We start from the raw sequence: 24,259 nt of genomic DNA, 5'->3' as shown, positions 1-24,259 counted from the left end.
CCAGAAACACACTCTATAATAAATGTGCATGCACACAAACACACACATGTTCAGATTTAACTTTAAAAAACAAAATCAATTAAATCTTGCTTTTTTTCTATTTAACTATGAGATTTAATTGAGAACAAATGAAGACTTTAAATCACCTGCTTCTTGGATTTTTCCTCCTAAGACAAAAAAAAAAAAAAAAAAAAAAAAAACACATCTAGATACTAATGCCTGCAATATTTTTATTCAATTTTTATTTCTCCTAAAGCATGAGAGGAAAAACATTTTCTGGAAATATTAACACAAAATTTCTTTGGTGTTTCTTATTAAAGCCAAAATTGTGACAAAGAGGTCTCTTTAAACATATTACTAATTGTCTGAATATGTGATTGCATATGGTTGGAAAATACAAATATACCTCATAAATAATTAATGATTTTGACAACACAAAGACATGCCCCTGTAACTGTTATGATTCATGTCTGTGTTCTCCTGTCTTGTCCCATGGTTAGCAGTTCCCTGTTATGTTGATTAGTTTCCCCAGGTGTTTCTGATTAGCCACACCCCCTTGTTATCTTGTTTAGCTTGTTTGCCTCTGTATCTAAACCCTGTGTCTTGTGTCAGTGTTTGTGGGTTCTTGATGTTGAATGTTGTTTTGTTCCTGAGTCTTGATCTTGAGTCTGTCTGCATCTATGAAGTTCTGGGTTTATTTAATAAAGTGCTGCATGTGGATTTGGATCCTGCTTCCTCCTTTGATTCTACCTCATCGTAACAGTAACATCAATGGAGAAAACTTATATTTAAGTGCTATTATAAAAATAAAAATAAATCAGAGAAATTAAGTGACAGGAGTAGGAGAAGAAATTAATTTATTCTTAGCATGTCTAGCCACCTCATTCCAGACAACCAAATGTTTTAGCAGCTCCATGTGGTAAGGTCGTAAAATACCTCACTGGTATTACATACATTTACACAGATCTTTAAGAGAGCATGCTGGCACAAGAGAGAGTGAGTCGGAGAGTGTTTGGGACACAGAGAGAGTGGGATAGGTTTCTGGCTGGGAGCAGGTATAGGATTTATTGCTGTGTTCTGAAAAGCTGGTTGAACACTGTAACTGCCCCCCTGAGCGAGAGACCAGGGCCTGCTGCTCAGAAGTCCTTAATGGAAACTGCACATTTTTAGCCTGCTCCCCTCCGCAGGGGCCAAACGCCACAGCACAAAGATATACGGCAAACTTCTCCACATTAACTCATCCACTAATGAAATACTGTTCACCAGAGTGCAATCAGTTATACTAACACTGGAATATGAATGTATACATTTATTTATATACATGATGAGAGAAGATTAGAAGAGTAGTGCAATTCAGTGTATATAAAAAAGAATGACTTCATTAAAAAATCTATTTATAATTGTCATATTCATCAGCATAATCTGTGATGAAAAACTGGATAGATTAATTCATAAATTAACTTGACAATCAGTTGTGTGTGAGCGAGTGAAAGAGTGTGTGAGAGGGGGCGTGTCTTCTCAAGCCAATTAAAAGAGTACGTGGCCCATTGAGTGACACTGAATGACTGACTGTCGCCCTCCTTAAACTGCCTGAATTTGATTACATAGATTTAGCCTGTCAAGATCTGCAGTTCTTTTTTAAAATGCGTTCTTTACCATTCAAATGATATACCCTTGAAATATCTATAGTTGTTGGTTACTGTAAAATTAAATATACATTTAAAAAATGTAATTTGAATAATAAATTAAGCAAAATTTTAGTTATTACGTTTTAGATATTACATTTTATAAAAAAGAATCACATAATAAAAAGGTGTTTAAAAATAAGAATTATATATATATATATATATATATATATATATATATATATATATATATATAAATATATATATATATATATATATATATATATATATACACACACACACACACACACACACATATACATATACTAGATACTAAATAAGAATAAGAATCCTTTTTTGCTTTACATACAGTATAAATAATTAGTATTTAATCCGTTTAAAATTGTCACACATTAACAAATCCATATGCGTCTATTCATACAAAATGAAAAGGATTCTTGGAAGATTGAAGGCCTCAGAAAACGTAGCTTCTTTCTCACATACTCTTTTTTTCTCTATCCTCTCATTTGCTCATCTGTTACTTGTAAGTAATGCTTGAATAGCCCTATAATACCCACCTTTCTCATACTGGCTTAAAGCTATAAAAAAGGGGTTGGCCATGCATTTAAGTGATGAAACCAATGTATTACCAAGCAGTGGAAAAAAAGATATTACATCAGTCTGCTCTCATTTCTCCTAAGGAATTTATCTCACTTCTTTCCAAATCCTTAAATTGCTTGAGAAAAAAAAAGAGGGGAGATATTTTGTCCATTCTTGAGCATCTCCACAAAGTGGCATGCAACTTTCTTTGCATCCCCCCCCCCCTCTCTCGCTCTCCCTTTCTTCTCTCGCGAAAATTGAAGAGGCTTAATGTCAAATACGGCTAAAGCCAGCCTTTCCATATCATACCATGCAGTGTGAAAATTACTAGGGCGATGATAAGACGGCTAGATAGCAGAAGAGAAGAGAGAGGAGAAAAAAGAGGGAGGCTGACAGAGAAAGGAGGTAAAAGACGACAGAAGGGAAGTGACTCCACTCAATTATACTGCAAAATTGGTATGAGTGAATATTTTTCATTCAGGTGACTGATGATATCTACTAAGCAGCAATGCAGATAAATAAAGGAGCTTTCTGTCAAGTATAAACATCATTAATCATGAGGCCAGCCACCGCCTGACCGCCTGTCCTCACACCGCAGCACAGGAGCGAGGAATTAAAGAGAAAATGAGGGGGTCGGATAGAGAGAGTATAAGAGAGGAGAAAGCTAAGCTTTTAAATCTGGAAAGGGGAGGCATGAAGGGGACTGTTCTTTAGACTTAGTCTCCATGTTGGGATATTAGACATTCTAATGTCATACTCAAGATTACAGCACTTTCTTTTCCACTATTTGAAAATTATGGAATTTTACAGGATTCTAATTTACTGCGCAAGATTATCAGGAATAACTATTATATTTTATACAACATTTACTATTACCCTGATTTTAAAAAAAGAAGATACCACATTAAATAAGGCCAAATGCCCTGGAGAATCTCTAATATAATGGTTCAAATATAATTACAGTTTAAAATATTTTGAAACAGTTGTTTTGCTTAATATTTTTTCAGGATTCTTTGATGAATAGAAAATTTTAAAAGAACAAAATTTATTTGAAATGGAAATCTTTTGTATTAATGCTAAAGCCTTTACTGTTTTTATATCAATTTTATGCAACCATAGCTGAAAAGAAGTAATTTCAACTATTAAAAAATATAATGACTCTTTTGAATACTCACCCTTAAAATCTGCCTTGTAAATGTATATTTATATTTATAAAAACATAGAGAGTATATGAAGAAAGAGAGAGTGCATACATGTTTGCGTCTGCAGGGGGCTGTTGAGATAAAAGACTGTTCTTTATGCTAAACACAGCATTGCCACTCAGATTGGGCAGCCTGACAACAGTTTATGTAAATATCACAATTCAAAGCACTCGTCTCACACATACACACAAACAGTGCAAGCATGCACCAAAATTTAATGCTGTGTTTTGCTTTCTAAAATAAGCTTGAGATGGGCAGCAGTATTATCACAATCAACACAAATGGTCATCTTATTTTGTTATTTTGCTTAACTTGCATTACTTTGAAAACCCACTAACAAACAATGCCTTCAGCCAACTGCAAAAATCTGGGTTACCACTCTTAAAGTGACAGAAAAATAGCGAGGGGAGAGTGCAAATATTACAGCCTATGCATAAACATTCCTCTTTAGTACTGCAAATCACCTGAGCCACTCTGAAAACAAAGAAAACAGGAAGAAATCTCTTGCTTTGGCCTATTTGAAATGTAGTTGAAAAACATGAGACAACAGCCTGAACATTTTACTTTTGCCCACAAAAACACATCCCAGCACAGCGGCCATCAAATTTGCCCAGTTAAATCTCATTGGCTAACTGGGGAAAGACTGAAATGACTGCAGATTAATTTGACCCCAATTAGTGACTGTAAATGAACAGTTAAGGTGCTTGGAATTTCCCCTAATTGCTTGATATTAGGCTGAATTCATTGATTATCGATTGAAGAGAACACAAAGGGCAGACTGTGGATAACGAAATTATGCACTTTAACACATTTGAGGAGTTTTGATTCACCAACCAAGTTTTGATTTTTTTTTATTTTTATCTGAAAGCCATTTTTTCCTTTACTACAGTTCTTCTAAGCAGCTGTGCTGCTGAGCCAAGCCAGTGAGTCTATTAAGTATGTGAGGAGTGTGTCTGGTAATGTGTGTTATTTTATTGCTTGCTCCGAGCACAAGAGGTTCTAACTCTTGAGTAAACTCTGGTGTTGGGCAATTGACTTGCGACGAATGCCTCCGTTTGTCTAAAGCAGTCACCAAGGAGACCGAAGCCTGTCACTCGGGCTTTGTGAGTGTGTGTGAGTGTCTTTTGTTTGGCTGAGAAAGTAACACTCATGCAAAAGAGAAACTGAGTCAGTGAGTGAACGCTTACTATTAAGCACCAGACATAATGAGCAAGTCAGCAAGATGCATTTACAAACACCCTGCAGAGTGTCTATTTAGCATTTATCGTATTTGTTGGAGAAGTGATCTGTTTAACCTGGGATGAATAGAGCCAAGCTGTTCGCAGGTCAGGGCTGCCAAAAGGTCATGAGAGTCATATGATTCAATGATTAAAATTATTTTTTAATTTATAAATTGTTCTAAAAAGGAGAATAATTTTTTTTAATTACTATAAAAGCTCAAAATATTTTCTTTAGTCATTTCAATATAATTTCTATATTTGTACTGCTATAGTTTTGCAAAAACAAAGATTCAGAGATGTGGCCTGGTGAGTAGTTCATGTTGTCTGATAAATTTAATAAAACAAAACTACTCAACACATACAGTACCACTCCGTTGGTGCTTTGGCACAATGGCTGACTTCCTGTATGAATGTCTGACTTCCTGTGTAAGTCAAATAAAACAAACAGCCACATTAGTCGACACAACCCCCGCCATTTAATATTGAATACCACACCGGTGCCCTCTCCCATATGAATTCATAACCCACACGATTATCCTCTGCAGTAATTGCGCTTTTCCATGGCCTAATAAGACTGCCGCGGGAGAGAGGGAGAAAACACAAAGGACAGTTAATTTGTGATTTCCTCTGCTCATTCGGAGGCAAATTAAGTGTCAAACTGCTAATATGAAGCATATTTCATTTTATGAGCTTTTAATTTAATTCCGTCCCCTCATATCACAGCCATTAGTGTCGTTTAGCGAGCTACGCTAGCAGCTTCCACTCAGAGCAAAGAGGGCAATAAATAAACATGTTTCAATTAAAGTCTTCTCAAATAATAGGACAGGACTGGCTAACTCTGCCTCGTCAACCAGCAAATCAGCACTGGTTGTGGGAAATGAGATGGTCATTACCACTGTGTTTTTCTTTCTTTCTTTCCCTTTTTTTTTGTCATAGATGCCCACTCACAGCTGAGAAAGGCTGTGTAGATTGATAGCACTGCCGCGAGGTGAAAGCTACTGTAATTACGAGCTGTAATGAGGAGCTGCATGGGAAAGTACTGCAATAATATCCCGGCTGATCCTAGGCATATATTTAAGAGTGCTAATAACGATTAATTCTGTTCACCAAGGAGAACTTGTCTTAAACAATTTATTTTTTCTTTTTTTAACATCCACTCCAGCGTCTATGTCACTGCCTTACACAAACAAATGCTCTGTGAACTTTCTGTTCACTACAGGTGTAACAAAACAGCCAAACATATTTGATGACACTATCAAAAGTTACTTACAGCATCTTCAATTACTACAAAAAATAAGGTAACACTTTATTTCGATAGTCCACTTTAGACATTCTACTAACTATAATTAACTTTGCAGCTACATGTCAACTAACTGTCATTAGAGGATTAGTAGACTGTCTGCTTAATATCTGCTAACACTATATTTTGTTGGTCCCCCAACAGACATTCTACTCACTATAAGTAACTTGGCAACTACAAGTCAACTTGTTCTCCTAACCCGAACCCTAAACTAACAGTCTGACAGTCTATTACAGCCTACTAATATACTAATGAGAGTTAGTTGACATGTAGTTGAAAAGTTACTTATAGTTAGTAGAATGTCTAAAGTGGACTATCGAAATAATGTGTAACCAAAAATAATTTAACAAAAAATAAATAAATTAAAAAAAAATCACAAAAATGTGCACTGTTTAAAATTTTGAGGTTGGTCAAATATAAAAATATAAAGTCTTACTGACCCCCAAAAAAGTCTTACTGACCCCAAACTTTTGAACGGTAGTGTACTTACAATGGAATTAAAGCAACTGTTTTTAATTGCCCCATAGTCTTCCATTGTAGGTGTTTTTAACTGTCAAACCCTATTTCTTGATGCATTTGTCTGTCTCTTCTCTTATTGTGTGATGAAGTTTGGATTTGAAAATGTCAGAAAACATGCTGCATTGCCAGGAGACATCTGACATGTTTTCATTTTGCAGGAGTGAAATACGATTTTGCCCACCTTTACAGCTTCTGGGCTGTTAATGGTAATCAATACAATGAATTGATGGATAAATGCTTGAAGATGGTCATTTCAAAATGACAGAAATTTTTTCTTTTTCCAAAATCAAATTTAGGTCTTATTACTTTTTGATCAACATTAAATCAGATTCCCATAAAGACTACAAACCATACTTATTTAATTCACATAAAGAAGATTAAACAATACTGTTTAAAAATTTAAAACTCATTACTCATAACTCATTCAAAACTTTTATGGATGCATTAAATTGAGCTTTGTTGCTGTTCACATTAGCTAATTCTGATCAGATTTGGATATGCACAAAAATCGGATTTGATCTGACATTATACACTAAATGTGTTACTTTACATTTGCATTACTTTTTCTCACCTGGGCTGAGCTTGTTTTTTTTGTTTTTTTAAACAAAATAACAAAAGTTCTATTTTTGGCAAAGGTAAAGGCTATTTCACAGCAAAAGTGAAATGAATAAGCCTTAAGCTGAATGAAAGGCAAATTTACACCTGTATAATAGCGAGCGCAGCTCAAACAAATGGAACTGCCATGCTGGATTGCAGAAGAATAGGACACAGGAGAAGAATGTTCACCACTCTTCCTTCAGCAATAAAAAAAACAAAACAAAAAACACAAATGTGATGTTTATCTAAAGTGATTTTTGCTTATTGGTATGGTTGAATTGGATCATCAAAGTTCAGCAGCAAAGACATTGGTTAATAAATTGAGATTAAATATATAAAGTGCATTTGTATTTTTAACATATTAAATTATTGGAGTCAAGTCAATTCAAGTTTTATTTATAGAGCACAAGTTTAAAACAACCGTAGTTGATCCAAATTGCTTTACAATACAATAAAATAAATAAAATATAAAATAATAAAAAGAGTTAAAAAAACAAAACTGAGATAAAAATCAAGTATCAAAAATAATTCAATGTATATACATAACATAGAACACCAACTAATTTAAAATACATAGACAACATCGCTCGAACGCGAGAGTAAAAATAGGTCTTTAAACTGGATTTTAGGTTAGCATTTTAGGTGAGTTTGCACTTCTCAGTTTTTATTCAATTTGAGGAATACTGAATTTGTTTTGTGCAAGTGAGATGCATGCATGCATGCTCACATTTAGTCTAGAACTACAACAACCATCATGACGCCTCTGCACCTTACTCCTGATTTCTCTCAACATGGGGACAAGAGAGGTGTCAGTCAATAAATGAGAAAGTAACTTGCATTATTTGAAAAAGTAACGGTAAATTTAAAAGTAATGCATTACATTACTCGTTACAATACATTACTCGTTGCATAAAAAAAGTAATCTGATTAGTTATGTAGCTTATGGTACTCATAATGCGATACCCCCAACACTGCTTACTACCATCGGTTTACTGACAGTTTAAATAAAAGTTCTTGCCGTGTCACTAAACTATATTAATGGGAGTGGACACTGTTCTCGCTCTTTGTCATATTCAAAGATTCAAAGTAAAGTGATTTGTGGGACGGCTCACATTTTGTTAAGTATGTAGGCTACATAAAAGTATGTCTGCAAGGCAATTGTAGCAAGTCAGGCATGTACTGTGAATACAGCCCCACCTGTAATTTAATTCACCTGCTTTCCTTTTCTTCCTCTAACCCAGCCCCATTCCATGCGTCTCTCCAGCAGATGATAAACCATGGCAGATATTTGTTTGAGTCTTGTTTGAGCCTCGTGTTGCCCCATTATCTCCACATAAACTGAATGCTAAATTATATTTGTCATTTTGTTTATACTGACATTGGACATAAATCAAGCCCCTGGCGCGTGTCTCTCCCCCCTTTTCACACCTCTCTTTAGCACGCGAGTTAGAGCTAGGAGATGACATAAAAAATTCATTATTCTTAGCGGTGTAATGGGCACAAGAGAGATATGACTCTCGAGGATGGAGAAGGGGGGATATGGGGAAGGCAAAGGATGTAATGATGAACAATACAAAACGTAATATGGACCAAGTAGCTGCCCCATTCAATTTGTCCCACCATAGGGCTACGATGGTTTTGCGTGCCATGCAAAAGAGGCACAGATAGGAAGAAAAGCAGAGACAGATGAGGAAAAATGGATCAAAAGGCAAACACATATTGTAATTTAAAACGGGAACATGGTGTTCTGAAATGAATACAAAACAATCAGAAAATGGAAATGATGAGTAAAGAAAATGAAAAAGAAAGTTTAAAAGATTATAAATGCATACTCGCACATCTCAGAGATGTGAGGATGAGAGCAGGGGAAACTGCTGTGGAAATCCCCCGTATAGAGAACTATACAGAACCCGTGAGGGAACACAAACATGCACACACAAACATGCACACTTACATAGACTTTGATTCTATATAAAAACTAAAATTCTGAATATCTGAAATTGAAATTTCTCTGTCAATACAAAACACACACACAAAAAAAAAATGTATTCCAACTTTATGTCACAATTGTGACTTCATTCAGTATCTCACAAAGTGACTTTTCATCTTGAAGAAGGTAACATCTTCATACGAGTTTTTACACGGTGTACAATAGCAACACATGTTTTCCTCATTTGGGGTTGAAGTGGGGTATTGTTGTACTACATGTGACAGCTTACAGAACAGCTGTGAGAGAGAGGAGTTTGTTACATCTTCTCTGACGGGGCCTGATGAGCAGTTTTAGAGGAATCATGCACTAACAGGCTCTCATGTCTGTCTCTGTGTCTGATGCACTCATTAGCATGTCTCTTGTCAATGTGTTCACCTAGTCTTTGATCTCTGACACAGAACTACAGATCATCTGAGAGATGTATGGATCACGTCCCATGGAAACAGCTAATGCACCGTGTACTGCAATACCGCTAGACCAGACATGGACACCCCTTCTTATGACACATCTGCCAAGATGAGAACTGATGACATTATACAGATAATAAAATAATACTAACAAGTCATAATCCATATTAAAATCGAATCGAAAACGTGAAGAAACTCCGTTCTTGTTTAGATTGAAAGTCATGATACATTTAAGGCATATTAAGGCAACACTACAGGTGAATTGGGTAAACATTTTAACAGACACTTTATTTTACCCAGCTGATTAATCACATTACATTAAGATAAATGTTTTGTATTACAGTTTTTCTGAAATGTTATGTTTAAATATGCAAATTACTCATTATCTAATTAAATATGCACTAATTTGCATACATTTCCAGCACAGAAATCTGAACATTGGATAATGTCAGGTTAAAAATTCTTGTTTCATTTTTATAACATATTACAGTTAAAGGTTTTTACAGAAGAGATTTTGGATATCTCTTTTTATCACTCCATAAAAAATACTGTCAAGTTAGGTGTACTGTATGTAACTCATTTAGGGAGGCTCATTTTGAGATAACATGTTTTACAAACGTATTGTACTGTAATTGAAAGTATATTACTATATACTTTATAATATACAGTATAATAAATTAATTTTATAGTATAGTAAAATAATACAGTATAATAAATTAAAACACTTTTAATGTGTATTTTGAATGTGTTCTTGCCAGCAGCCTGAACGACAAGTTATGGAAGCAAAATAGCCCAAAATCTCTAAATTGAACAGTGCCTGTAGTGTCTTACATTAAAATTAAATCGAAGGCTAAATACATTAATGGGGCATTAAATATTGGAATGGACATAAATAAAGTTGTGAGAGTTTGTGTGTTTACTCACACATGTAGCGGTGGTACTGGCGAGGGTTCATATATGTATCGGCCTTGTGCGTGTCTATCATCGATTGGTACCGGATGATGAAAAGCAGGAAAGAACTGGGGTGCAGCTGTAAAAAGAAAAAGAAAGATTATTAAAAATGAATTGCAATTAAATGTTTAAACAAAAGAACCGTGTTACACAGTAATTTGTTTCATAAGGGTGCATTCACAGATTTGTTTTTTGCAAACAAACATAAAGCTATACAAGTACACTAACACCTAAAAAATACACAAATCTGTGTGCAGCATCATCATAAAAACACACAGTTGCTTCAAGGCTAATCAGCAACAACAACCTTTTGCGATAAGATATCCTGTATAGTATGTCCCACACGTGCTTGTGTTTGCATACTGCTGTGTTGGATTGCGTGCTCCGCTACATTTCAACAAGCTTCAAAAAATGATTCGTCACAACAGTCAGAGAGAAATGGGAAGACTTCCAGAGATAAAACATTAAAACACTGGGATAAAATCTGATCACAAACACAATCTATATTTAGACCTGATAGAGGAGCCTTAAAGTATAATCAGCGTTACCCATCAGCATAAAAATCTTTCAAAGCAACTCAACAACTCGACTCGACTTTCATCACATAAATGGCGACTTTAAAAGATCTGAAGTAGTTCAACCCCTATTTTGAATCACTTTGAGTTTAAAAGTGCTCCACTGTTTTAGGTTAACTGGAACGCATTCTGTGTGGAACTGGTGTCCTCAGCACATGTGCAAACATAACAATTATTTTGGGTAATGTGAGGTCAGTTGACAAAGTGTGACATGTCAGTGAGATCATGAAAGGGTATCTATGTCACGGAATCCCCAGATTCTAATTGTCTTGTCTAATTGGAAGATGCACAGGCATGCCTAAAGTGTGGCAAGGTGACGCAGCGTCTTGTTGACTTCTCAGGGAACGTTCTCTTTCGAGGGAACTCAACGCTGTATCATGGCATTGACACTATGGAAACATCAATACAAGCACTGCTACACTGAGGAAGAATGCCTGCCCAACAAAGCTGTGTGACAGAAACCACATAAATGTCCCAAGAAGGAAATAACCTGCATATAGATGTTCTTTGAGGATCCCCAGCACTGTATCAAGCAGGCAGTGGACTGGATTTAAGTTGCGATGTTCACAACATTACACAAAGAGCTGCCATTTTAGGGCATATAATTTCCTCAAAATTCTCACAAAATCAGTTAAGAGACAGAAATCTATGAGCTGGTATCCCTCAGAGTCCAGACCCAAATTTTCCAAATCTCCGGCTGGAGGTGAAAGGGGTGAAAGCGCCATCGAGGCAATACACCAGATCTGTGAACCATACCCGGGCTGACCAGAACAGAGCCACTAATAAGAGATAAACTCAGTCTTGGTGAATACTTGCTAGGACTCCCCAGAGCAGAGCTATCGGAGGAAAGGCATGCAGACAAAGCCTCAGCCACATATGTACCATGGCCCAATGGGGCTGGAGGAGTGAGGGCAAACGAGAGGGGATAGTGGGTCGACACCTTGGAGGTGAACAAGTCCACTTCCGCTTGGCCGTACCTCTGCAATATGGTCTCCACCACCTGTGGGTGGAGTCGCCATTCCCGGGGCCTCAGTCCCTGCCTCAACAAGATATCTGCTTTCACATTTGCATGCCACAGAATGTAAACTGCCCTCAGGGAGAGCAGTTTGGTTTCTGCCCAGAGCAGGATCCGCTGCCCCTGCCTAAATAAGGGGTGTGAATGCAGCCAGCAGATTGATGTAAGAGACCACTGTAGTGTTGTCCGTGCAGACCAACACATGGTAGCTTTACAGTTGTGAGAGGAAGTGTTTCAGTGCTAGAAACACTGCCCTCATTTTCAGACAGTTTATGTGCCATGAAAGATGAGTGTCCTTGAAAATGAGGGTCCTTGATTAGTTGTTTGAAAGCTGCCTGTAACACGGTATGTTGTTATGGGAAGGAGGAGGTGGGAACCAGAAGAGATCGCAGAGCGAGCTTCTGAATCCAAACTGGGACCCTCCAACAGGGCATTAGAGAAGGGGAAAGATGGGGGAATACTAACTGGACCTGTGATCCCCATGATTAAAGCCACCACCCCACCTCAGCAGCCGCAGAACCTGAACCACAGGGCGCAGACTTTTGACTTTCCTCCCTCCAATCTGGGAACTGAGATTTTGTATTGTGCAATAAGCCCCTTCGAGTGCTTTATCGCGCATGCTCCTCTCCTAAATAAAACACACATGTGAGTCATCCCCCGTAATATAGCTGGGACATGGTGACACACATCTCCTATACTGTTTGCCTGCCATTTTTGTTGCTCTAACTACCATATGAGACAAACGAGATACAAAATATGACAAAATATACACACACGGTACAGACATAAGGCTTCCTGAAGACAAAGAACCTGGGGATTCCGTGTCGCATTGACGAGTCACACTAAGTCACCAGACCTCATGTTGGCCAATAGAACTGGCGTGCTTGCACACATGCTTCAGGCACCGGTTCCGCAGAGTCAATGCAGTGCCATAATGCAGTTTTGAGTTCCCTTGGAAGGGAACCAAGAAACTTTAAAAACTACTACAAACCCTACAACCTCCAGCACGAGTTCCAGTCACACACAGACTGTGACACAGTGCAGCAGGAATCACAGTTCACTGATCACGTGACGATGGCGGAGGATTCGTTGCGCGACAGAGCCTCTGATAAATGTCTTAGGGGCGGTTCACACAGAATGCGTTTTTCCATTCCAATGTGCTACTTTTCCATTGTTTTTCTATGTATACACACGCTACACGGATGTGTATAACGTTGCGCTCATGTCTTGCATCTTTTGCAGCGTCTCGCGCATGACACATCATTCTAAAAATGCGGTTAAAAAAAAGTTAAAATCAGTTAAACTTTTAAAAAACGAATCTCGGGACCTTGTGTTTTTTCCCCATTCCACTGCCAGAGCCAAAAACACGTTAGGTGTGAATGGCCCCTTATCTTGTAGAATGTGCGCTCATCACCGCCACTACGGAGTACACGCGATCACGAATCGTAAAATATGAGCTCACTGATGCCCGCAAATTAGGTATCTGATATCTCCCAATATCAAACCTATCTCTGTACTGTGTAGTTGTGGCTCTGGTCTCTGTTTTCGTCTTTGTTTTGGTCTCTGTTTGCACTTTGAATCCTGAGATAGTACTTTGATTATGGTTGCACTTGTTGTTTGCACCAATAAGACTAAGAATTTTATTTTATTTTATTTGTTATTTATACTGTTTTTATTTCTATTCAATTTGTGGAAAGGAGTTCAGTTAGGAGGTCACACACAGCTTCAATCAGAAGTTCTGGAAGCTCATAATTCATTCAGCGGATGTGTTTTTAGCTTGTAAACATCTGCCGTCCTTGTGCCAAGGTGTTTAAGGGCTGTGCCCAGGGACCAATGGGCATCTGGGCCTAATGCTCCACCATGCCACGAGCTCCTCGCATTTGTAAAGCCCTGCTTTACCTCATTCCTCACCTTATATTAGGGGCTGTTAACGTGTCATAGTCAAGTCAAGTCACCTTCATTTATATAGCGCTTTTAACAGTATGGATTGTTTCAAAGCAGCTTTACAGTGATAATAGGAAATTACCGTAAACAGATTGTTTAGGTTTTACAACAGCTCTAGGATAAAGTTATTGTGCAACTAAAGTTAGTTTTGATTGATTGATTCACTTCCGTTGCGAAGATTCATTAGTTATTAACTTAGGGGCCGATAACACAACACCGTTCTAACAGGAAAACGCCTCGGTTACGACTGTAACCTCGGTTCCCTGAAGAGGGAACGAGCGTTGCATCGAGTTTGACGCTACGGGGAACGCTTTGCGTGATGACGTCTTGAAGCACATGTAAAATCAGTCCAATGGTGTGGCGGAATGTCAGAGGCGGGTGACTTCACGTACCAGGAAGCTATAAAGCCTGCCCGAAAACAGAAAATGAAAGCTTCGTAAAGTCTGAAGTAGTCGCTGACAGGCATGAAGGAGATATGGCAAGGTGACGCAACGCTCGTTCCCTCTTCAGGGAACCGAGGTTACAGTCGTAACCGAGGCGTTCCCTTTCAAGGGAACTTGCGTTGCGTCGAGTTTGACGCTATGGGGAACGTCTATACCAACTAGACGTAGCTACAAATGTCTGTCCTGTGTGAAATCATGTAGAGCAGCACTAGGATGACAGGACCTGAGACCCTGGTGTAGAGTCCAGGTCCAAGGAGTAAAACCTGACAAAGGTGTGCGGTGAGGACCAACCTGCCGCATCACAAACATCCTGTAAAGACACTCCTGATATAAGGGCCTTAGAGGCCGCCATACTCCTTGTAGAGTGCGACCAGACAGCCATAGGAGAAGGCTGCCCGGCCGCCTCATAAGCAAGCGAAATAGCCTCAACCACCCACTTGCTCATTCTTTGCTTAGACACTGGAGATCCCTTGTTAGGGGACCCAAAGCATACAAACAGCTGATCACTTTTATGCCACAGGGCAGCTCTGTGGACATAAGCGTCTAACGCCCGAACTGGGCAAAGCAAATTATTCGCCTCCTGGTCCGCATTTCGAAAGGGAGGAGGACAGAAGGCCTGCAGTACAATGGGTCTAGCCACATTAGTGGGGACCTTGGGGATATAGCCCGGTCTCGGATGTAGAAAAGCTTTAACCATACCCGGTGCAAACTCTAAGCATGACGGAGCAACCGACAATGCTTGAAGATCCCCTATTCTCTAGAGAGAAGAGATAGCAAGAAGGAACAGAGCTTTCAGAGTCAAGAACTTCTCAGGAACCTCCTCAATGGGCTCAAAGGGGGCCAGGGAAAGGCCTTGCAGCGCAATGGACAAATCCCAGGGTGGCACCCTAGAGCGAACTGCAGGCCTCAGCCTCCAGGTGCCACGAAGGAAACGAGATACCAAGGGGTCTTTCCCCACAGACATTCCACCCAAAGGAATGTGGTAAGCACCTATGGCCGCCACATAAACCTTTAAAGTGGACGGGGTCAGACCTGCAGTGAACCGGTCCTGCAGGAACTCCAGCACTGTACCAATTGGGCAGTTAACTGGGTCCAACCGACGGTCACTACACCAAGAAGTGAATACTCTCCACTTCAGGGCATAAAGCTTCCTCGTGGAGGGAGCTCTGGACTGTAGAATGGTCTCAACAACCTCAGTTGAGAGACCTGACTCTATGAGCTGGGCCCCCTCAGAGGCCAAGCCCACAGGTTCCACAGTTCTGGTCGAGGGTGAAATATTGAGCCCTCCGCCTGGGACAGAAGGTCCCTCCTGACGGGTAGCTCCAGAGGAGGCCCGTCGAGGAGAGACACAAGGTCGGGAAACCATACTCTGCCCGGCCAGCGCGGGTCTATAAGAAGCAGGCAAACCCGGTCCCTGCGAACTCTCTCCAGAACTCCCGGGAGCAGAGCAACTGGGGGAAAAGCGTACAGATGTAGCCTCGGCCACGTCTGCACCATAGCATCCAGTCCCAGAGGAGCTGGATGCGTGAGGGAGAACCAAAGTGGACAGTGAGACGTCTCTCGAGACGCAAACAGATCCACTTGAGCTTGGCCAAACTCCCTCCATATCAGCTCCACCACCTCGGGGTGGAGCCTCCATTCCCTGGGCCTCGGCCCCTGTCTCGACAGAGCGTCTGCTCCTATATTCTGGACCCCGGGGATGTAAGCTGCCCTGAGTGACAGCAGCTTCCCCTGGGACCACAAGAGGATATGGCGTGCCAGATTGCATAATGGGCGCGAGCGCAAACCCCCTTGGTGATTGATATAGGCGACTACCGACGTGTTGTCCGTATGTACTAGCACATGGTGTCCCCTGAGATCTGTGATAAAGCTCCTCAGAGCCCGGAAGACAGCTAGCATCTCTAGGCGATTGATATGCCATGAACGATGATGGTCTTCCCACAGACCTTGAGATGAGCGACCCTCTAGGATCGCTCCCCAACCCGTGAGGGAAGCATCCGTCGTTAGCAGTTTGCGACGACAAGGAGCTCCCAACACTGGGCCCTGGGACAGGAACCAAGGTTTCTTCCACATAACCAAGGCACGTAGGCATCGCCGCGTGACCTTGATCGTGCGAAATGGGTTGCCCCTCGGGGAAAACCCCCTGGTCCTGAGCCACCACTGCAGGGGCCTCATGTGCAGCAGTCCAAAAGGTATCACGTTGGAAGCTGCCGCCATGAGACCCAACAGTCTCTGGAACTGTTTGACAGTGAGTAGCTGGCCTAGCTTTACACTTTTCACAACTGTAAGGATGGACTCTATACGTGGCGGTGACAGGCGCGCCTGCATCAACACTGAATCCCAAACCACGCCTAAGAAAGTGGTCCTCTGAAGTGGAGAAAGCACACTCTTCTTGGCGTTCAGCCGTAACCCCAACTCTTTCATATGGGCGAGAACGACATCTCGATGTCGAACCGCCATCTGATGCGACTGAGCTAAAATCAACCAATCGTCGATGTAGTTCATAATGCGAATACCCTGAAGGCGCAGGGGCGCCAGAGCTGCATCCACGCATTTGGTGAAAGTGCGGGGTGATAAAGCTAGGCCGAATGGAAGAACTCGATATTGGTATGCTTTGCCCCCGAAAGCAAACCTCAGGAACTTCCAATGACACGGACGGATGGAAATATGGAAATATGCGTCCTTGAGATCTATCGTGACAAACCTGTCCTCGGACCTGATCTGTGGCACGATTTGTCTCAATGTTAACATTTTGAACTTGAGCTGCATGACTGACTCGTTCAGAACTCGAAGATCTAAAATGGGACGCAATCCCCCGTCCTTCTTTGGAACTATGAAGTACCGGCTGTAAAACCCGGTTTCCCTGTTGGAGGGAGGTACATATTCTATGGCCCCTTTCTCTAACAGAGTGTTTACTTCCTGTTCCATAACCAGAACCTGCTCGGGGCCCACCACTGTGGGTAGGACCCCCATAAACCGAGGTGGGCATTTCTTGAATTGTATCTGATACCCTTTTTCTACGGTCTGCAGGACCCAACGAGAAACATTTGGCAGTAGCTTCCACGCTGTCAAAGATTCTACTAGAGGTACCAGCCTCTCGAGACTGGTTTCTGGATTTTGTTGCTGTTGAGTAGTCGATTTGTCGCCCTGTAACGGCGCACCGGCAGGGAACGACTGAATGGACTGCTCTAACAACCTCCTCAGAGGGGGCGGGCATCCCGAGGCCACTACGTTTCCGGGTGGTCCTTGAGATATGTGCTCGCCGGAGACCGCTGCGCCCTGAAACACCGGAGGCGGCAGGGTTGGCAGAACGGTCCCCTGAGGGCACCGAAGAGAGACGGGCACCGTAAAAAGAGGTGTTAACCGCTCTGCTTCGGGGGGGACTACCCTCATTCGTCCTGAGCCCTCGGACATCAGGACTTTTTCCCAGCAGCCTTCTTGGCGGTAATCACGGTCCGCAGATCCGTCTTACCCCTCGAAGACTGCTGGGTTTGAGAGCATCCTCCGTGTCCCCGTGATTTTTGTGGGGGAGCACGGGAGGACACGCTCTGTTTTTGAGAGGCACGATGTTCAGCGCTCTTTTTACATGAGTGAGGCTGCTCCCGCTCAGCAGCCTCATAGAAAGAACGGCGGGGGAGAAGTTTTTGAAGTGCGGCTGCCTGCTTAGAAGCTTCTTGAGACTTAACTACAGCACTATTTACAGCATCTCCAAATAAACCTGAGGCAGAAACCGGAGCATCCAACAGAAAACGTTTCTCTTTGTCCTTTATATCGCTCAGATTGAGCCACAGATGCCTCTCAGTGGCCACCAGGGCTGCCATAGACCGCCCGATTGATTTAGCGGTCTCCTTGGTGGCCCTGAGAGACAAATCTGTGGCCCTACGCAGTTCGGACACTGCCTCAGGACCAATCCCCCCGCCCTCATCTAAATCACCCAGTAATTCAGCCTGATAAGCTTGCATTAGAGACATAGTATGGAGACACGCTGCAGCTTGACCAGCGGCGGAATAAGCTTTATTAATCAGGGAAGATGTGAATCTGACTGGCTTGGTGGGAAACACAGGAGCCTTCAGGGAAGATGCCGTTGCTGGAGAGAGATAGCTCGCAAGCGTCTCCTCCACCTTCGGCATCTCCCCATAAACATGCTCTTTATATTTGGAAATGGAAGAGTAGTGAGATGTTTGTGCACTGTAAACTCTGTATGACATGGGTTTCCCCCACGATCTCGACACCTCGGTGTGGAGATCGGGGAAAAACGGAAGGCTTCTGCGCTGAGGCTGTGCACGAGATGGCAGGAAGCGTTCGTCGAGCTTACTTTTCGAGCGAACGTCCTGCCTATCCTCTGGCCACTCAATAGAAAGTCTCTCGACAGCTCTAGTTACTACATCGAGCAATTCCTCAAACGCATGAGACTGAGGTGGCGAATCCTCAGACTCAGCGTCAACACTAACAACGTCCAACTCCTCAGAGCTGGACAATTGCAGTGTTGGTGCCTCCATCGGGGGGGAAGAAACCGTTATCCGTTATCTCTGCGCAAATCTCAAAAATGGGAACCGGTGAAAACGCAGATGTCGCGCACATGCGTAACCTTGGATAAACAAAGAGACTAATATTAGCGTAGACGCCATCCTTCTTAAGGCTGATTTATACTTCTGCGTCGGACCTACGCCGGAGCCTCTACGCTGTAGGCAACGCGTTGGTTTTCATTTATACTTCTGCGTCGTTGTCCGCGTTGACGCGCGCAGAGGGAGCATGTGAAACCCGAGGGAGCGGTCCTAGCAGACCAATCACAGCGCTTGCGTCCGCGTAGAGTTGACGCGTTGTTACATTTTTGGAGAGGTGCACGTCAGGGTACGCCGAAGGGTATGCGCGCTACACACAGCCTACGACGTAGCTACGGCGTGAGTTCGACGCAGAAGTATAAATTGGGCTTTATGATGTAACAAGTACATCAGGATTTATGGGGAGTGTTCCCGGTTCTGGCTGACCTAATCTATGCAGCCTAACATTGAATTATAGAAGTCTATAATGTGATATGTGTATGCTAGGCCAAAGAGATGTGTTTTTAGTCTAGATTTGAACTGACAGAGTGTGTCTGCTTCCTGGACAATGTTAGGAAGATTGTTCCAAAGTTTTGGTGCTAAATAGGAAAAGGATCTACCGCCAGCAGTCGATTTTGATATTCTAAGTATTATCAACTGGCTGGAATTTTGAGATCGCAATAGATGTGAAGGACTATAATGTGTTAAGAGCTCGCTCAAGTACTGGGGAGCTAAACCATTCAATGCTTTGTAAGTAATCAGCAATATTTTAAAATTTGTTTAATAGGGAGCCAATGCAAGTGTTGACAGAACCGGGCTAATATGGTCATACTTCCTGGTTCTGCTAAGAACTGCTGTATTTTGGACCAGCTGTAGTTTGTTTATTAAGCGTGCAGGGCAACCACCCATAATAGCATTACAATAATCTAGCCTTGATGTCATAAACGCATGAACTAATTGTTCTGTATTTTTCATTGAGAGCATATGATGTCATTTAAATATATTTTTAAGATGAAAAAATGCGGTTTTACAGATACTAGACACGTGACTTTCAAATGAAAGATTGATACACCATGTAACGGCACTCAGAAAGCTAACTGGTGAAACTGAAAGTACTGCAGCTCTCATTCCAACACTAGTCCTTGAGAAAATCATATCTGATAAGATCAAAAAGTGCAGAAAGCCAGAAAGAATTTGACACTGGACCCAAATGTGTTTTTGAGGGCTGTTGGACTATTTCTTCTCCTTGAACGAAAAGAACATAGAAATAACTCAAACAGGGATGCATTAGAAAGCTGAATTTATGACCAGCTGCATGCTGGGAAACGTCTCGGTTACTGATGTAACTTTCGTTCCCTGAAGGAGGGAACGGGAGACGTAACGTCGACGTGACGACATAATTGGGATCACTTCAGGGAGCCCTATCAACTTCGAGTGTCTACAGAACGAGCCAATGAACGTTGGCGTGCGTGAATCGCGTCACGCGCCCCCGCCCCGCACATTGTTTTTCGCTGTGGAGCCGAGATCTGTGACGGCCATGCAGTGATGGTCAGCAATGGTGGCGACGGGACGTTACGTCTCCCGTTCCCTCCTTCAGGGAACGAGGGTTACATCAGTAACCGAGACGTTCCCTTTCAGTCGCTCACGTTCGACGTAACGTCGACGTGACGACGTAATTGGGATCCCATGGAAAACGCCACAGTTGCTGCCACATCCAGCGCCCTATGCAAGACTCTCAGACCCCCAACTGCTGGGGCAGAAGACCTGCGTAGAGGGAGTTCAACTGCTGTTCCATTATACCCCACACAGTGGAACTCTTGGATAACACTGGGAAAGCGTACCTTTCCAGAGGAAAGGACGCTGCGGAGTCACATCCTGCCCGAAGGGAGGTAACATGTGGAGAATACACATATGGACTGGCCGAAGGGGCAGTGCGACATATGGAATGTCACTGGGGTGGCTCCACCCGAAGGGGGAGACTACACCGACAGTGACGGCAGAGCAGACTCTGCCGAGGGAAAGACACGGGCTCACCGCAGGGAGCTGGTCGTGGAAGAATACACATATGGGATCGCCGCAGGGATCAGCACATATGGAACCCAGCCTAGCACAAGTTACACAAACATACGAGCACTAGGCCTGGCGTCGGACGCTCCGCAACGTCCGACTGCCGAAGGGGTGCGGAGGAACTCGCAGGGTTCGCCAATTGGGGAACTCGACTGGAGCAAAAAGCGCACGTATCCATTCCTAGGAAGGGAGTGGCGCAGCAAGCCGACACTAGAGCGGGAACTTCGGTGTTACCGGTTAGTTGAAGCGAGCACACAGGAAGAAACCGGCTCAACACGTAGGCTATAAAACCTAGCGAACGTGTTAGGTGTCGCCCAGCCCGCAGCTCTACAGATGTCTGTCAGCGAGGCGCCGTGTGCCAGCGCCCAGGAAGAAGCAACACCCCTAGTGGAGTGGGCTTTCAACCTGGGCGGGCAGGGCACGCCTTGGGCTTCGTAAGCCAAGGCGATGGCATCCACTATCCAGTGGGCCATCCTCTGCTTGGAGACAGCCTTCCCCTTCTGCTGGCCTCCGTAACAGAGAAAGAGCTGATCTGAGGTCCTGAGGCTTTGCGTTCTGTCCACGTACAGACGCAGAGCGCGAACAGGACAAAGAAAAGCCAAGGCTGGGTCTGCCTCCTCCGAAGGCAGCGCTTGCAGGTTCACTACCTGGTCCCGGAAGGGAGTGGTAGGAACCTTGGGCACGTATTCGGGCCGGGGTCTCAGGATCACATGAGAGTTATCCGGGCCGAATTCTAGGCACGATTCGTCGACCGAAAATGCATGCAGGTCCCCTACCCTCTTGATAGAGGCCAATGCAACCAGGAGTACTGTCTTACAGGACAGGATTTTTAACTCAGCTGATTGCAGAGGCTCAAAGGGTGGTCTCTGAAGTGCTGAAAGGACCAGAGACAAATCCCAAGAGGGTATAGAGAGTGGGCGAGGAGGATTCAGTCTCCTCGCTCCCCTCAGGAACCTGAAGATCAGGTCATGCTTTCCCAAAGACTTACCATCAACAGCATCGTGATGTGCGGCAATAGCAGCAACATACACTTTAAGGGTACAGCCTTCGCTCCAGCCCTTCTTGCAGGAAGGAAAGCACGGCTCTGATCGAGCAAGATCGGGGGTTCTCCTCGTGAGAGGAGCACCAGTCAACGAACAGGTTCCACTTCAACGCATAGAGGCGCCTCGTAGAGGGGGCTCTAGCGGAAGTGATGGTGTCAACTACTGCAGGGGCTAGGTCACCTAGAACCTCCACGTCCCGTCCAGGGACCAGACATGGAGTTTCCAGAGGTCTGGACGCGGGTGCCATAGGGTGCCCCGTCTCTGAGAGAGCAGGTCCTCTCTCAGAGGGATGGGCCAGGGAGGGGCTGTCGCGAGGAGCACTAGTTCCGGGAACCAGGTCCGGTTGGGCCAATACGGCGCAACTAACAAGACCTGCTCCTCGTCCTCCCTGACTTTGCACAAGGTCTGTGCAAGAAGGCTCACTGGGGGAAACGCATACTTGCAAAGGCCCCGGGGCCAGCTGTGTGCCAGAGCATCCGTGCCGAGGGTCCCCTCGGTCAGGGAATAGAACAACTGGCAGTGAGACGTGTCCGGGGCGGCAAACAGATCTACCTGAGCGGTCCCGAAGCGCCTGAAAATCAGCTGGACTACCTGGGGATGGAGTCGCCATTGTCCCGGTAGCACCTGCTGCCGTGAGAGCTTGTCGGCTGCACGGTTGAGCAGGCCCGGAATGTAAACGGCACGAAGCGACCTCAGATGCTTCTGACTCCAGAGGAGGAGATGGCAGGCGAGTTGTGACATGCGGCGGGAGCGTAGACCACCCTGGCGGTTGATGTACGCAACGGTCGCAGTGCTGTCTGTACGGACCAGAACGTGCTTGCCTAGTAGCAGTGTTTTGAAACGGCTCAGTGCAAGACGTACTGCTAACAACTCGAGGCAGTTGATGTGCCAATGCAGTTGAGGCCCCGTCCACAGACCTGAAGCTGCATGCCCGTTGTACGTGGCCCCCCAGCCGGTGGCAGAGGCATCCGTGGAGACCACAGAGTGCCTGGACACTTGTTCCAGGGGAACACCTGCCCGCAGGAACGAAGGGTCCGACCACAAGCTGAGAGTTTGGCGACAGTGCGGAGTCACTTGGACCCGGCACGAGCCGCTCTGCCACGCCCATCTCGGGACTCGATCGTGGAGCCAGTGTTGGAGCGGCCTCATATGAAGCAATCCGAGCGGCGTAACCGCGGCTGCAGATGCCATATGCCCCAGGAGCCTCTGAAAAAGTTTCAGTGGTGCCGCTGTTCTGTGTCTGAGCGTGCTCACGCAGTTCAACACTGACTGGACACGGGCCTCGGTGAGGCACGCTGTCATGTTGATCGAGTCCAACTCCATACCGAGAAAAGAGATCCTCTGCCCGGGGGTGAGTTTGCTCTTTTCCCAGTTGACCCGAAGCCCTAGGTGGCTGAGGTGACTGAGCACCATGTCCCTGTGTTCGCACAACTGATCTCTCGACTGGGCCAGAATAAGCCAGTCGTCGAGGTAGTTGAGGATGCAAACCCCACGCTCGCACATGGGAGCAATGGCCGCCTCCGCGACTTTCGTGAAGACGCGGGGCGACAGGGCCAGCCCGAAGGGTAAGACCTTGTACTGATATGCCCGCCCCTCGAACGCAAAGTGAAGAAACGGTCTGTGTCGAGGGAGAATCGAGACATGGTCGGCATCCAGAAACGCACAAGCGGAATGACATCTTGAAAAAGACGCAGGGTCACGCTTGTGTTGCTCTTTTAGTGAAAACAAAAAAATAGAAAAATAACTCTCTCAGTGCTGAGGCACCCAGGGGTAGCCGCAGTGTGAATGAACACACAGGGAAACGCCCACCGAACCGACACACACACACACAGACACAGAACAATAGTGCTGTGAAAACAGCAGTTGTGAGCTGCAATGCTCGCGGCCACCGCTGATCGCGCCGTCACACCAACACAAGGAGAGTCCTCTTCTCGTTCTCAAAGGCAGTCTTTTCCTGTAGAGTTCGGAAGTGAAAGCAAAAGCTCGGCTCCGAAGTGAAAGACAATGTGTGCGTGTGCGTGCGCCCGCTTCCTGTTTATACCCGCGCTGCGGGGCGGGGGCGCGTGACGCGATTCACGCACGCCAACGTTCATTGGCTCGTTCTGTAGACACTCGAAGTTGATAGGGCTCCCTGAAGTGATCCCAATTACGTCGTCACGTCGAACGTGAGCGACTGAAAGGGAACACATATAATCAGAAATGACAAAGGATCCATTATCA

At 43.9% G+C, this 24,259-nt stretch overlaps 1 protein-coding gene across 1 annotated transcript in view; it reads right to left on the bottom strand.

Moving 5' to 3' along the window:
* The window catches only part of gli3 (GLI family zinc finger 3), a 185,906-nt gene that overhangs the window by 69,364 nt on the left and 92,283 nt on the right, over nucleotides 1-24,259 (bottom strand). Inside the window, exon 4 of the mRNA XM_084103079.1 lies at nucleotides 10,385-10,490. Within this exon, the coding sequence (XP_083959205.1) occupies nucleotides 10,385-10,490 (106 nt within the window). The remainder of the gene's footprint in view (nucleotides 1-10,384; nucleotides 10,491-24,259) is intronic.

Source organism: Abramis brama (genome assembly GCF_963993115.1).
Source record: "Abramis brama genome assembly, chromosome: 24".
Taxonomy (NCBI): domain Eukaryota; kingdom Metazoa; phylum Chordata; class Actinopteri; order Cypriniformes; family Leuciscidae; genus Abramis; species Abramis brama.
Note: the sequence above shows the minus strand (reverse complement) of the source record. Positions and strands in the feature narration are given on the sequence as shown.